The sequence below is a fragment of the Acanthochromis polyacanthus genome, chromosome 5 (genome assembly GCF_021347895.1).
Source record: "Acanthochromis polyacanthus isolate Apoly-LR-REF ecotype Palm Island chromosome 5, KAUST_Apoly_ChrSc, whole genome shotgun sequence".
NCBI lineage: Eukaryota > Metazoa > Chordata > Actinopteri > Pomacentridae > Acanthochromis > Acanthochromis polyacanthus.
The window spans coordinates 20,434,854-20,449,214 of record NC_067117.1 but is presented as its reverse complement, the minus strand read 5'-3'; the positions used below and the strand labels follow the sequence as shown (position 1 = coordinate 20,449,214).

General features: G+C 40.6%; 1 protein-coding gene across 2 annotated transcripts; it reads right to left on the bottom strand.

The window, feature by feature from the left end:
- Window positions 1-5,611: 5,611 nt before the first annotated feature.
- Window positions 5,612-13,468, bottom strand: myorg (myogenesis regulating glycosidase (putative)). 2 transcript variants are annotated; one of them, XM_022200579.2, is made up of 3 exons: window positions 13,354-13,468; window positions 9,859-10,238; window positions 5,612-9,672 (listed from the first exon to the last, which is right to left on the bottom strand). In XM_022200579.2, the coding sequence occupies exons 2-3, from the start codon at window positions 10,119-10,121 to the stop codon at window positions 7,881-7,883; spliced, it is 2,055 nt and encodes a 684-aa protein (XP_022056271.1). In that variant the 5' UTR covers window positions 10,122-10,238; window positions 13,354-13,468; the 3' UTR covers window positions 5,612-7,880. The 2 variants fall into 2 exon arrangements, with proteins under 2 accessions (XP_022056271.1, XP_022056253.1); XM_022200561.2 differs by having other exon boundaries at window positions 13,188-13,444.
- Window positions 13,469-14,361: the final 893 nt, after the last annotated feature.

Here is a 14,361-nt window from a genome sequence, read left to right as displayed (position 1 = left end):
CGGAGTATGAAAGCATATTAAAGATAGGCTGGCAGATTATCATTTTTGCACCATTAAATTGTCAGAGCGATTCAAGAGAAGAGAGGGCTGTAAAAGGAAACCTGGAGTGAGAGGTTTGAATTTGGCTAGAAGACTTTGAGTCTACTACTGCCTGTCACAGTTCACTATCTTCCAATCACAGTTTCATTATGCCAGCCAAGCGTGAAGTGATGGGAGTCTCTTCTAGCCGTAGGGGGAGCTTTAGGCAGACAGCAGGTGGGCTATCTGGAGGCCTGTACAGGTCAGGGCACCATGACACCTGGCGCCCCCTAGCTGCTATGGCAGGGCGGGGGAGGGTCAGAGGGGCCAACGGGAGATTGATGGCCCACCTTCATTCATGTCAAATCACCTGTCAGCACGCCCCTGGCACTGAATCCATTTTGTTTCAAGCCACCATTAACCTTGGACCACTTGGATTCATTCCTCCTCTCCATGGACCAGGCCCCGGCAACCTTTGTCTACTACAGCTGCCAAACTAGTTACTGGCCTCAACTTTTATCATGTTCACCCAGCTTCCATCAGCATGGTGGACTTTTAAACAGTAAACAAAGAAAGAGTTGACAGTGAGCTGGGCTTTGGCTCGGCCACATTAAAGGAAGACTTCATTGATCGTCACTATTTGGAGAGCCTTAAAAAGCTCACTAATTCAGTTATTGATGAGTTCTGTCCAAAGGCTATTCGTACACCCCACTGTACATACTTTTGGATAAATGTACCATATTGGCATTGTTACATTTAGTTGTAGGATTTGATATTGTACGTGTGATCCATCTATATATGAAGCATGGTTATGAGCAGATGTTTGATCATTTCACAGGCCTATAAAAGGGCGATTGGGCTGCCAGTGGCCGCTGTAATATTGATTGATGGTGGGCAGGTGGGGGCCACAGTGCTGCCCTCAGACAGACTCTGTTTATTTATACAGTCTGCCGTCTGCCCACCTTACCCACCACAGGGCTACATTCACTGAATTTACAGTCGTCAGGAGGGAAAAAATATGCTAATGATGCTGTGTAGCCCTGAGGAGAAACAAAAACATTTTCAATCCAAACTTTCCACACTATTTTGGGTTATATCAGGCTGGAATCTCGTGCATGTTCAACCCCAATATGATGCGTACAGTAACTCGGCTCTCCACAGTACCAATCCATTATTTGCTCCTCCGTTCCCTGGGGCATACATAAATTGGATCCAATAATGAGAGGCAGTAATGATTGTCTTTGCATATTTGGTGTTGATTTTCAATTATATATCACTGTGTATTGTTCTGGATGCTGCGCTGTGTGGTATTAAACTCAACTGTTCTATAGAAATGGATTCAGCGTGTTATTAAACATACAAAGGAAGCATTGCCTTTCAGAAATCTGTGTGACCACTGTGTATGCATTTGCATAATCTGTAAGGTACCATTGCAACTTCTGTGCTGTTCCTAAATCAGAATCTGAAATGCACTGTAAATTTATGAGGAAAAAATCTGAAGTCTCACATTGCAGAAGCACAGGATAAGTGTATATGTGCTATTTCGGTGAGAGAGATAAAATGAGAGCGCGGGGAGATAGTCCTGTCTACGCCATTAAGGGTGCTGAATAGTGAAGTTCCCGTTCCATTCCAGTTTTCTAAGCTTTGAAGGAGTCAGTGGTCGGATGTGGGCTGTCTCTCAGAGCGTGTTTTCTGTTACACTGAGCACACAGTAGCTTAGGGATCAGTCTGTGTCCCTGACAGGAATGTGTGCCACTGAGTGTTGGCCTGTCCACTGAACAGAGCTGCGAGCCTCAGATCAGTGGCATTGGCTGGCCTACGGGTTGTTCTTTATGGCTGTGTCGCTGAGTGGCTGGCTCTCCGCTGTGCACACGGCAGCCCTCCAGATGGATGCTGGGACAGCGGAGGCCACAGGGCTGAAAATCCCATCAAGCAGCAGTTCCAGGCCCTTGCACTGAGAAGATGAAGCGCACCGGCACGCCAGGGGACACGGGCCAAACCCTTCTGCACCTCCATCACCCCCCCACCAAACCCCAATCCCTTCATGCCCCTCTTTCCTTCCTCCCGTCATCCCGCTCTTCCCCTTTTTTCTTCCTTTTACAGGGGAAGACTGCATGCCCAACCAGCCAGAATATGGAGTGTGGCCCTCGGGGTCTGTGGCCCTCGCTTGTTAAATAAAGGAGCTGACTGGCTGATTGATAGACCCTCAGCAGTCCCTGCACCGCACATGTTTCCCAGTTCACTGCCTTATATACGAATCCTTTGTTGGCCTGGCCTGCGTTAGCGTTTGTTAAATGCAGTGTTTGATGGATGGCACCAATTTTCCTCCAAAACCCAGATGAGCCACCTAAGCACCTTTCCCACTCCCCTGGTTTCTCCCCAGGTAAACCCCATGAGCATGAGGGGACAGGAGTGTTCTAAAACAGTATCAATCAAACAACCTTGTGCACGGCTGCAGCAGCAACGCAACGTTTCAATTATGCATCTGTTCTTCAGCGCCTGACATTTCATTCAACCTCTTACCCCCACCAAGGCACAGAGGAAGTGCCCTGCCTGTTGTCCTCACCTAAGTCCTTAATTTTACTAAGTGTGCCTGCATTTCTGGCACCACTTTCTAACTTTTCATGATTCAACGCTACATTATGATTCATTGCAGACTCGAGACGCAAGACAGTTTCCAACAACAAATTGCAGCTGCAAAGTCAGCCAACACTGGGGCGACAGCTAACAATTATTTTCATCATAAAATCATTCGCAGCTTAGTTTCTTGATTATTTAATTATTCATTTAGTCTATAAATTGTCAGAAAGTACTGAAAAATCCCCAGAACAATTCCCTAGAGCTTGAAGTGATGCCATCCAATTGCATGTTTTTGTCCAAATAACAGTCACATTAAAGAAAGAAAAGCAGCACTTTTAATCAATGTAACCTGACAGTGTGGAGCATTTTTGCTTGAAAAACTGATTTAATTAGTTATTTATCAAATAGTCCCCAATTGCTGGTCTGTTAATTGACTGTTGGTTCAGCATGAGTGAATACACAGGAAAAAAAAATTTCAATGTAAAAAAAAAAAAAAAACTAATAAAATTGAAAAATGGCAAAACAGTGTCCCACCAAGGATACTAACTTATTAAGACAGATACACTCTCTACTTTCCCATCCAGTCCCAACATTAACAAATGTTGCTACCAGTCAGCACCGACTGTGTCCCTGTAATGCCAGAGGCAAGTTCTGAAATCCACAAAGGCTGCAGAGGAGTGTCAGCCTGATGCAGCGCACTGAACAGACAGGCGAAAAAGATAAACAGATGCGAGACCATTCTCTGGGGTGTTGGGTTCATTTGTTACCTAGCGAGGACAGACATATTTCTGTCAGACAAGCCGTGGCAACACCAGATGCGAGGTCATTCTAGTTACGGAGTGAAAATCTTGGGTTAAGGACAAAGATTCTCACTTCACACAAGAGATGGCCATGAGGTTTTATTTCCCCTGTGGTCATCTACAATAAATGCTCATTCCACATTTAGCTCCAAGGAGCCAGAAAGCTTTTTTTTTTAATAAAGTGAAGCTTATTCGTCATTGTTTGTCACCCCTTCAGTTCAGCTTCTATGGGTGATCTAGCAAGTCTAATAAAGTGCGCTCATCTGAATTTATTTTAGTGAACAGATGATCTCGCTCAGAAATCAGCTTTTTGTGTAAACTATATATATATATATATATATATATATATATAATTCATGAATTTGCTAATTTGTGACATATGCTAATACAAGCCCAGCTGAATTTTGCTGCAAAAAAACATTGCAACAAAAATACACACTGCAGAAAACAGAACGCCTGTTTGCTCTCTTTGTATTTTACATATTTTCAACATAATGTCAGTGTCACCAGATTTTCCAAACAGCTGGGGACATTAACCACAGCAAGCTATTTTTAAATTTGTTTTATCATTGTTTAATGAACCTTTTTTTTTCTTTCTGAGTTTGTTGTTCAGAGCGCCATTCTCTGTATAAGACATACAGGCCTTACTGTGTACGACAGACAGCAGATAGCCTCACTGAGGTCTCGCATAGAGGATATAGGAAGGTACTTGAGACACACTGGCTCCTAATCAGAACAACTGGTGTCTCTCCTCTACAGATGGACACACAGGTGGGCTCACAGGTGGAGAAGGAAGGGGGGAGAGCTCTGCCAATTTTGTGTCCTGCTTGTTGTGTGTGTGTGGTGTGTATGTGTGTGCGTGCAACATCTGGACCACGGTCCACTGACATGTCAGTAAAAGAACTCATCAATGAAGCTACACTGCACCCTTCTGGGCGGCCGCAGCACCACATGGCCTAAACCAGCACAGACTTCATGTCTCATTGTTTAATTTTTAATATCTGGCTAGATTTAAATATCAGTTGTTGAAATGATTAACCAATGATTTGCTTATTTTTTCAATATGCACACCTATTTTCAACCGAAGTCTGCTGCTATAAACAACAGGTAATGTAAAATACGTAGCATCTTTTTTAATGTAAATGAACAAATTAATATTGCTGAGGAAACAGTAAAATATATGCTTTCATACACTGAACTGTAATGTAATTCATCAAGCCGCTGTTTTGGCACACAGAAATCATCTTTCTCTCTTTTTCAGTTCGTCTCCCAGAAATCTCCCAGATCATACACCAGAGCTCCTAAAGATCTTACATAAATTATTTGTTCAGTCTATGAAAAGATGGGCAGAACCAAACAATATGATTGCAGAAAGCACACCGACAAATAATATTGATCCCAACAACACACAGACAGCTAATCAATGAATGTATGTCCTCCCCGCACAGGCTGCAAGTCCAGATCAATTTTGAAGACAGATGAGACATTGGCAAATAAAGTGAAGTAGTTCTGAAGCATATCCCGCTGTTGTGAAATGGAATAAATTCCCCAAACATATGAAAGATCGACGATATCTGTGAGGAATGGAGATGGCAGACTGTTTGAACTCAGAAAGAGCAACCATGTTTAATGCTGTAATTGTAACAAGCATTCTCACTCCTATCTCCAACTGTAGTAAGTTTATCTTTCTTATTCTTGATGTCTAGTCATACACTTTTATATCACTTGCTCTGTGGCCTCACACTATGAACCAGCAGATGATTTATTGATCTGAACACAGCCTCCAAATAACCTGCACAATTGTTTCATCACCTTGTCATTATTGCCCCATCATGAGCCAGGTATCAAAAAGCTGAAGAAGTCCCTCAAGGGTGTCTCTTTCGATACTGAACTGATAGGCACATTAGTTTTCATATATTGCAGACTCATAAAAGGTTATAGGTTGTTACTGGCTCAATGATTGCATGATCAGCTTACTGACCTAAATTTCCCGTCCATTTATCTTTTATTCTTGTATTTGTATTTAGTTGTTTATTTTTTAGTGTGTTAAAAGTATAATCTGACATATAGTCACTCTTACAGCATTCTTGGAGGATTTAACACCACTTGTCTAGCAGTTTTAGTCACGATGGCAAACATTTAATTTCAGACAAAGATTATTGTTTGATCCATGCAAATTAAGCGTCACAAAAATGCTCACAAGCAAACAAAAGTCAAGCTTGATGTCTTTTAATACATTCACCCAAAGTGACATCCAAACATGCACTTTGAAATTAATGCAGTCTTTTAGTCACATGCAAATGATGCCAATTATCACTCACAACAACAAACTGCACGCACTGGGTCATAAGAGCCAAAAGCAAACAAAAAAAATGAAAAACTTCCAGCCCGAGACTCAGTCTTTCAGCCTTGTCATAAAGCAAGACGTCTGAGACAGAAATAGCCGCAGAGATTGGCCTGCCCCAGATGCTAAGTGAGGACTGCTTTAAATAGGCAGTGTAGTCGTGATGTAACTGTGTCAAAAAGACACAAACATAACACACTGAGGTCAACAGGGGAGCCTCGTGTCAAGGAACAAGAGGCTGCAATACTGGTCATGAGTGGGAATCATAAAAACGCTGTAAATGTGGAAATTGCACAATAAGCACGTGGACATTTTCTTAGCCGTGTTCACAAGACATAAAATCACTGTTGGTGCAGCTTCAAAACCCATTAGTTATCAAAAGAGCTACCAAGAGAACCACAAGGGTCAAACATGGACATCATTAAACACATAATTTATGCATTTATTAATTTTTAGGAAGGATTTAGAATCATTTTCATTATGTCAAAAATATATGTTTATAAATCTCCTCTAAAACTTGTAACACAAATGAAGATGAGCCACGTTACTAATATTATTCTTGGCTTCTTGGATATACTTTGCAGGGTGCCAGTCGGTGGAAGATGCTTGCTGCCCTACCCCTATGAAAAGATCAATATCCGTTTCATCTCTGGATAATAAGATACATGATTTTGTGTGATATACTTTGATCGAGAACTGTGGAAAAAAAAAAAAAGAAAACGTAGTGAAAAATTAAAGGAAAATATCATGCCTGACGAACACAGGAGATCATGTTCTGCAGCATTTGGGGTAAAAACCCATTGACCCCAGATTCATGTCACCAAAACTGATAAGAATATAATAAACTGATAATAATCAGTAACAACAACAAATGCATTTTAAAACATCACACACAACACATGGCAGTTGTTATTAACACATGGGTCTTAGAGACATCACTGCAGTTAAAACATTCACATTAACAAAACACTGTACCATTTAAACAGATAACTAAGTGATGCTAACTTCATAATAACAGTATAGTCATAAAGTAAAAATTATCACTGATTGTATGGTGTTTCTGAATGAAAAATGACTTCAAAAAATGCTACAGAAATATGATTATTTTGGATGTGGTAGTCACTGTAGTAGACATTGCTGTATTTGCTGTTATGCTACATTCAGTGTCAGCAAAACGTATAAGAAAAGCTACCAGACACTTCAAACACACTACAGCCTGAGAAAGCAGTTACCTGAGGAAGAGCATTAAATATTTAGAGACTAATAAAAGGCACCTTCTTTTGGGCGAAGAGTAGTTACATGACACTGTGTTACACAAATGAGAGCATGTGCAGTTTGTAATGATTAAACCTCCAGCAGTCATCCTGATATGTGAAGCAGAAAAACTTTCTGAAAAGTCATTAGTGTCACGGGAAAGTAGGATTTCTCCAGTTATTATGTAGAACTGCAATCTGCTGAATGACAAGCGTGACATGCCCTCAGTTGTCCTCCCACGATACAGTCTGTTTGGCTTCAGCTGAATTTCAAAGTGCTGCGAGACTCAAAGATACAACAGATTTATGGCATAAAGTGGCAATTATGCCTCATTCAATTCACAGTTTGTATATTCCCTTTTAAACAAATGTGTCAAATACACGACTTGTACGGCTTTTAAAGCAGCACTATGTAGCTTATGGCAAATAAAATAACTTGAAAATTCTTCCTCTAATGACTAAAAGACGTTCAAATGATGAGCTTAAAAACATACTGTTATGATTTTAATACACTTAGCTTTACCGATCTGATCAGTAGTTTACAATGCAGTCTTACTGTAACGGACTCATACCTATTTTTATCAAAGCGCACAATGCTGAAGAAGATGTTACATTCTTCCGATTAAATGAAATTGAAAAATTAAATGAAAAATTAAAATGAGGTTTTGAGCGTTTTTGAGAAACACAGTTCCACATTTGTGAAGTAATGTGGTGTTAAAATTTTAATTTAGCTCAAAAGTCTACACATTTTGTTGCAGAAAAGCATTTGTAAAATGAATCTTTTGATATAAAATCTTCCCTCTCAACCATTAAAGACAAATTTGTGATGTTTTTCTCCCAAGGAAATTGGAGCATAGGCTTGTCAAGTCTGTCATTTCCTTCTTGCTACACCCAAACAAAGTAGGCAATTTCATCCAGGTCTACAGGATAGTCTGTGAGATGCAGTGGCTCCTTGATATCAAACCTCTCCCCCTTGTAGCTCCTCCAACGGCCAGCAGGGAGGTAGATGTCGCGCTCTTGCTTTCCAGGCTCTAAAACCGGGGCTACCATGAGGTCATCGCCAATCAGGAACTGGGAGTCGATTTTGTATGCCGTCTCATCACCTGTGGCAATCCACCACAGAGGACGTATGATCGGGTCCCCAGTGTCCAGCACCTCGCCAGCCAGCTCCAGAACCCTTGGGGCCACAATACTTTCATGGAGGGCTGTGTATTTCCGAGCAATTTCAACAACCTCATTGTCGTATTCCCACGGCGGAATAGAAAACTGCATGGAGGGCATGAAGGCTGACAGCTCCAACCAGCGGATATAGAGCTCTCGATCAGGTAATACATGATTTCCATCAGTGCGATTCAGATAGGCATTCCCTCCGATCATGTCTGGTAGAATAAACTGGTAGCCCAGGATGCTGATGGTGAGCACTGTGGGAATAAGAGATTTGAGACCCAACTCATATCCCCACACAGAGTCTCTGTCGATTGGCCTGAAGAAGCAGGATATGTTCTGGGACTGGTAACCACTGCGCAGCTCAGCTCGATCATTGTAGGGAATAGCCATCTCCGTGTAACGTCTTGTGAAAAAACTTGGGTCCCGAATGGGGGTCCGAGTACTAAATTTCCATGGTAAGTAGTTGGTTTCCCCTGCGTCAAATTTAAAGGAGGACACCCCATACCTAGAGCGCAGTGAACGTAGCTGGGAGGAAAACCAATCACGGGCTTCCGGGTTTGTGAAATCCAAAATGCCTCCAATGCCATTCCACCAACGCACCAAGGCCGGCAGCCGTCCTGTTGGCTCTCGGACAAACAAACCCCTATCTACGCAAGTGTGGAAGTTTTCTGAGTCATAGTTAACAAAAGGGTGAATCCAGAGTGATACCAGAAATCCGTCTGATTTCAGTTTTTGGAACATGGCTGAAGCATTAGGAAATTTTATTCTGTCAAACTCAAATTCCCCGTAGCGGCTGGTGTAGCGGTCGTCTAGCTCCAGATGACTGCAGTTGAAATTATGTTTGCGGATGTTGGAGGCATAAGTCAACAGCTTCTCTTGGTCAATGTCTGTTTTATGTAAAGCCCAAGTCGACCAAATAGGATGCTTGAACATGACTTTGGCAGGCACTTTGTTTGGTTTGTTGAAGTATCTGCGAACCATGTACTTGTGTATGGATGTCACATCCAAGCCCACACAAACTCTGTAGCTAAGTTCTGCACATGGAGCCTCTCCTGGGTTTGGTTTGAAGGGACTATCACTGTATCGTGCCTGGAAGTACATGGTTTTCTCTGTGTCATTCCAACCCAAGTGGAAGGGAACAGAATTATTAATTTTGATGGCAGTAGCATTGGATGAAAGCCAGTAACTCTCCAAAATTCCACCAAATTCATTTCGGTTTGAGTAGATGTCACTAGTAACAAATGGTTTGGGAGCCTGTTGGCCGGAAATAGAAATAGGCCAGTGCTGAATTGCTGACACTGCACCGCCATACCAGTGAGCAAACTTGTATGTCATGGCATGCTCAACAGGAATGTCAGGAACCAGTTCCTCCCATCGCACACGGTAGCATTGAACGGTGTCCTTAGGTCGCACTGTCTCAATGAAGAAGTTTAATTTTCTATCAGTGGTGCGTCCACAGCTTAAAATCTCACCTTCTTTCGAGCAGGAATCCAAATCAAGGGTCCCCGACCTGCCAAGATGTAAAAATAGTAACATTTCCATACATTTTCCCTTGACACAAGCCTTACATTTCTATTAAACGGTACCAAGGTTCAACAAACACTTGTACCTTTACATTTTAAATTATTTGTGATGCATCTGAAATTTTTATCCAAACACAAGAATGCAATTTCAACAACAATGTAAAAACACCAACCTGAAGTCCATTCTGAAAACAATGGATCCTCCCTGGTTGCGGATAATGTAGCCATCTTTATTCAGATCCAGCAGCTGTGTCTTAAGCAGCTCAGCTTTGCGTAGAGAGGCGATGTAATAACACCACGCAGTCACAGCTGCAATCACCAGCACCAGGCCGATTACTCCAGCTCCGACTAAGGGTCGAGTGTCCTTGCTGTGTTTCTGCTTGGGGATAACATCTGTAATTGTGCCCCCTGCTCCTCCCGGTACTACTTGGTACATGGCTTGTTATGTTCAGTTGGCAAATCCGAGAGTTGATATTGCACAGATCATCAAAATGTTTTGCAGGGAAAGTGTTTTGTTGTATTCGGGCCCTCTAGTCACATCTGTTTGCCAAACCTGTCATTAGAAACAGAATGAAAAGTCAGTGTTGAGATTTCGACAAAATATTTGCATTTTTCATGTGGACTTTAGAGAAGTGTTCAAAAGTTACAACTATCTAGCGAGCCACATTCATCTAATATCTGCATACCTAATGTGAACAGTCAGTACACATTGCCTCAACCATCACAGACGCTCCACCCAGATCAGGGCCTGAGATGTGCTCTCAGTCTTTCTTGCTTCCCTGTCAGCTCAAAGCCTCCATTACATTTCTAGCATTGTCTTACATGCTCTGCATTGCTGAACAAAGTGATTTCACAGCACTTAAAGGCATTACGCTGTCAGGATGTAAACTTTAAAGATGTGTTGGAGATTTAACAAAACAAATCTGCTGCCAATTACCCATAAAAAGATAAAGTGGATGTTCCCAGCAGTAATTCTAACATATGAGTTCAATTGAAAAGAAGACTCATTGGTATGTAAGGAGTAGAGAAGCAGAAAAGGGGATTTTGGCCTTAAACCTCTGCCAATACCAGGAAGGAAAGGAAAGAATACTAAACGTTGTGCTTTATCAAGCCTGGCTAACCAACTGCAAGTAGCCTGAATCATTCTATTCCAGTTTGACAACACATCAGACAAAAACTGCAAAGACAAAGATCCATATTGAACTCGCTGTATTTCCCAGCAAGGACACAGAAGAAACTCTTATGGCTAATTAACTGGTTGATGTTAGTTAATGTGGCTTTAGCTAATCAGAACAGATTTGATTAGAATGCACAGCAGAGCGAGAGGAGTTCAGTCCTCTCCAACTTCCCTGTTTGCTGACTAGTCCTAACTTCAATTGACCCTCATGTTCTGCCCCGGCAGCAGAGGTCGATAATAAAAATGCCGGCTATTAATTAGCAATCTAATTGACTAATTCTGTGTTCAACCACCCTTAGTATAGATTTCCCCCAACAACAGGAGTGATAACATAAGCCCACCATTAATTAACAGAGAACTAACTGTTAGTTCCTTGGAGATCCGCTCAGGCGGCTGGACTCAAGTAGAAAAATTAAGCATGAAAGTCAGATCATGATTTACTGTAAATTAAACCTATTCCACTTTGCTTTTAATTAAAAAGTGCAAGGACAGATGCAAGAACTTAACCCGTGGCAATCCATGATTTTGTATCCCATTAGGCTGCAACAAATAATATTAACTGTTGCAGCCAATGAAATGGTGATGTTTGTACTGTAGGTTCTGATCAACCAGTCCAAAAATGTCGACAAATATTCATGGCTGGAACTAGAAAGAAGGCTGGTTATACAGCTTTATCTTAATTTCTTTTTAGTTTTATGTGCTTTTAACAAAAACCTGCTACATCCAACACTAATACTTGCTTGTTTCTTGCTTATTTTTTAATGTCTTTCGTCTTTTTGTTTTTTTTTCTCCTGTCCCTTGCATGTCTCAAGAATCAAGAATCTTTACTGTCATTGTGTTTTCACGCAGCAAAATTTCGATTGGTGACTCCCAGCTACAGATAAAAAAATAGAAAAATACACACTATATACAAATAAAATAAAATAATCAAACGATATAAATATGTAAACAGAATTAGTGCAAATAGCAATGAGATGTGACAGTGACTAATACTGACCAACAATCCAGTATCAAAACTGTCAATTAGTTTTACGTCCCTCAACTAATCAATTAAGGGACTTGTTTGGAATCGTTTCAGCTTGAATCACAATAACTTTACAGAAAAAAGTGTTTGTTGTTTTGTTGTTGTTTCTCACCAAACAACGATGACGAACAGAAAACGCTCCGACTGAGGCATTTCTTTGTTTGTGCTACGATAAGGGTGAGTTCATATCTGCCATTTCAGCCGATTTCCTATCTATCCTGACATGGAGAAAAACAAACACAGAAGTGCTGAGTCAGAACAGCTGTTTGAGAATGTCTCACTATCTCCAAAACCCGTGTGTGTGTGTGTGTGTGTGTGTGTGTGTGTGTGTGTGTGTGTGTGTGTGTGGCATGTTGCACTATGTGGACTACAGTTATGTCTTCAGCTAATAAACTTGAACATGTGTGTACTAGGCAGAACATTACGAAGCACCAACGATATAAAGTGATGATCTTCCATGGTGGAATGTCACTAAGTACATTTGGTGGTACTTTTTAAACCTTTTGTACTTCTAGTCCACAACAATTCAAAAGGAACTATGACACTTTTTACTCCACTAACTTCATGTATAAAGTTTAGAAACTAGTTGCTTCTTAAATTAAGACCTTTGTACACAAAATGTGTAACAAACTTCTAAAATAAGCCACTTTGTTTTAAATTGAACTACCTAACAGTTATCAAGGAGATTGATTAATCAGTTAGGTTAGTCAGTTGTAAGAGAATCGGCTGCTATTTTCATAATCATTATGAGGACATTTCAGAGTTTATACAGACAAACTATTTTCTTGCTATTTTCAGACTTTACACAGATAAACAATCACTAATTATGGAGATAATCAGCAGATTGCTTGCAGTCCTAGACAGAATAGCGATGATCTATTTAATGAGCTAGATCAGTAAAATCCTGCTTTTACATAAATGCAAGGCTAAAAATAATTCATAATAATGTAATATATTATCCATTCAATATTATACAGTGACAGGGGACATTTTTATGCAATAAATGCTTTCAGTTTTTACTTTTATTACGTTTTTTTTTGCGAGAATACTGAAGTAACATTTTCAGTGTCTTGCTCTTACTTCTAACAGAGTACTTCTACAGTGTACTTTTTAGACTCCTACTTGAGTGAAGTACGTCAATACATCCTCCACTACCATCGATCTTTACTTCAGACAAGATGTTGAACTTTCTCATTTTATTCACTAATTAACGCGAACCACAAACGGTCACTTTTAATGTATTCATGGCAGCCACCGTGAAGTAATCGCAGAGCAAAGAGTGGACAACAACTTCTACATACGTCGATCCGATGCATGCAGACAGTCGTTGTTGTTTTGCGCCTCGGTGGGAGTTGCGACAAAGTTAACGGAATAAAAATAAGCCGCAGTCCGTTTGCGCTATAATCATCTCGTTGTGCACAGTCCGTTTTCTCTGCAGCTCGCTGGTTAAAAATACTTTCTGCCTACCGATCAGAAGCAGCAGCTTCTTCTGTGCAGCTCAAATTGGAAGTTGTTCGCCACAGTTCACAGAAAAACACCGAGTGAGGAATCAAAGCGTGTTGCAGCGTATCCGCCTTGCAGACGCCCCCAGACATCATGGGAAATGTAGTCCAGGGAAGTGAGGGGGGGAAAAAAGCCTATATTTTCTTATTCTGCACATCTTTAAGTGATGCCTGGTCTGAGAAGATCACACTGGTTGATACACTTAACACTACTCATTGTCTGTATAGTGAGAAATGCTAATAATGTCTTTACAAAAATGCAAAAAAAAGTGCTCTGCATTGAAAAAATATTAACAATCCTAAAAGTATTTTAGGATAAGATAAAATCCACTTTAAGGATCCCTCGCTGTGGAAATTTACATTAAAGAAGCAGGACAAGAAATACAAAAAGTGCTTTCATGAATTTCATGAACTTTGATGAATTTACATATAAATATGTATGACATAATGTAGATAAGTATAGCTATGGCATGCTGAATTTACACATGTACAGGTATGGCATGCAGGATATTGTACTCACAGTTGTGTTATTGCAGTCAGAAATATTATTGGGGGAAAAGACCAGCAATAATGTGATGTTTTTGCGCATGTTGATTTTCAGAAACTTGCAAGCCTTGGCCCATATTGTGAATACAAAATGCTGAAAGTATTTCATTCCTAGGAGTTAACCCACATTATGTTAATATTTTGTGGCAATATCATTATTTCTCTCTGTGTTTTTGTTGACTGTCATGTTTTATACAGTATGAAAAAAATCATCTTTTTCTCTTCTGGTGTTCCTTACCTGCCTGGGGTATGTGGAGTTTCTTCACTCCTTTTTAGAGATGGATTCTGGCTAACACTGAAAAGTTGCACCAATAAATATATCTGTGCAAATTAGACAGCGTGCAGGAGTCTATTTATAACTGTCAGATACCGTTATCCTTCTGTTATGCACATGCATCTTGAAATGGATTGTGAAAGGAGCTCCTTT

Excerpts from the sequence above, each read along its gene's own strand:
- myorg (XM_022200579.2), bottom strand. The coding sequence starts at position 10,121 with ATGTACCAAGTAGTACCGGGAGGAGCAGGGGGCACAATTACAGATGTT. Across the intron at positions 9,673-9,858 it reads GTTTTCAGAATGGACTTCAG|GTCGGGGACCCTTGATTTGG; the intron begins GTTGGTGTTTTT and ends ACATCTTGGCAG.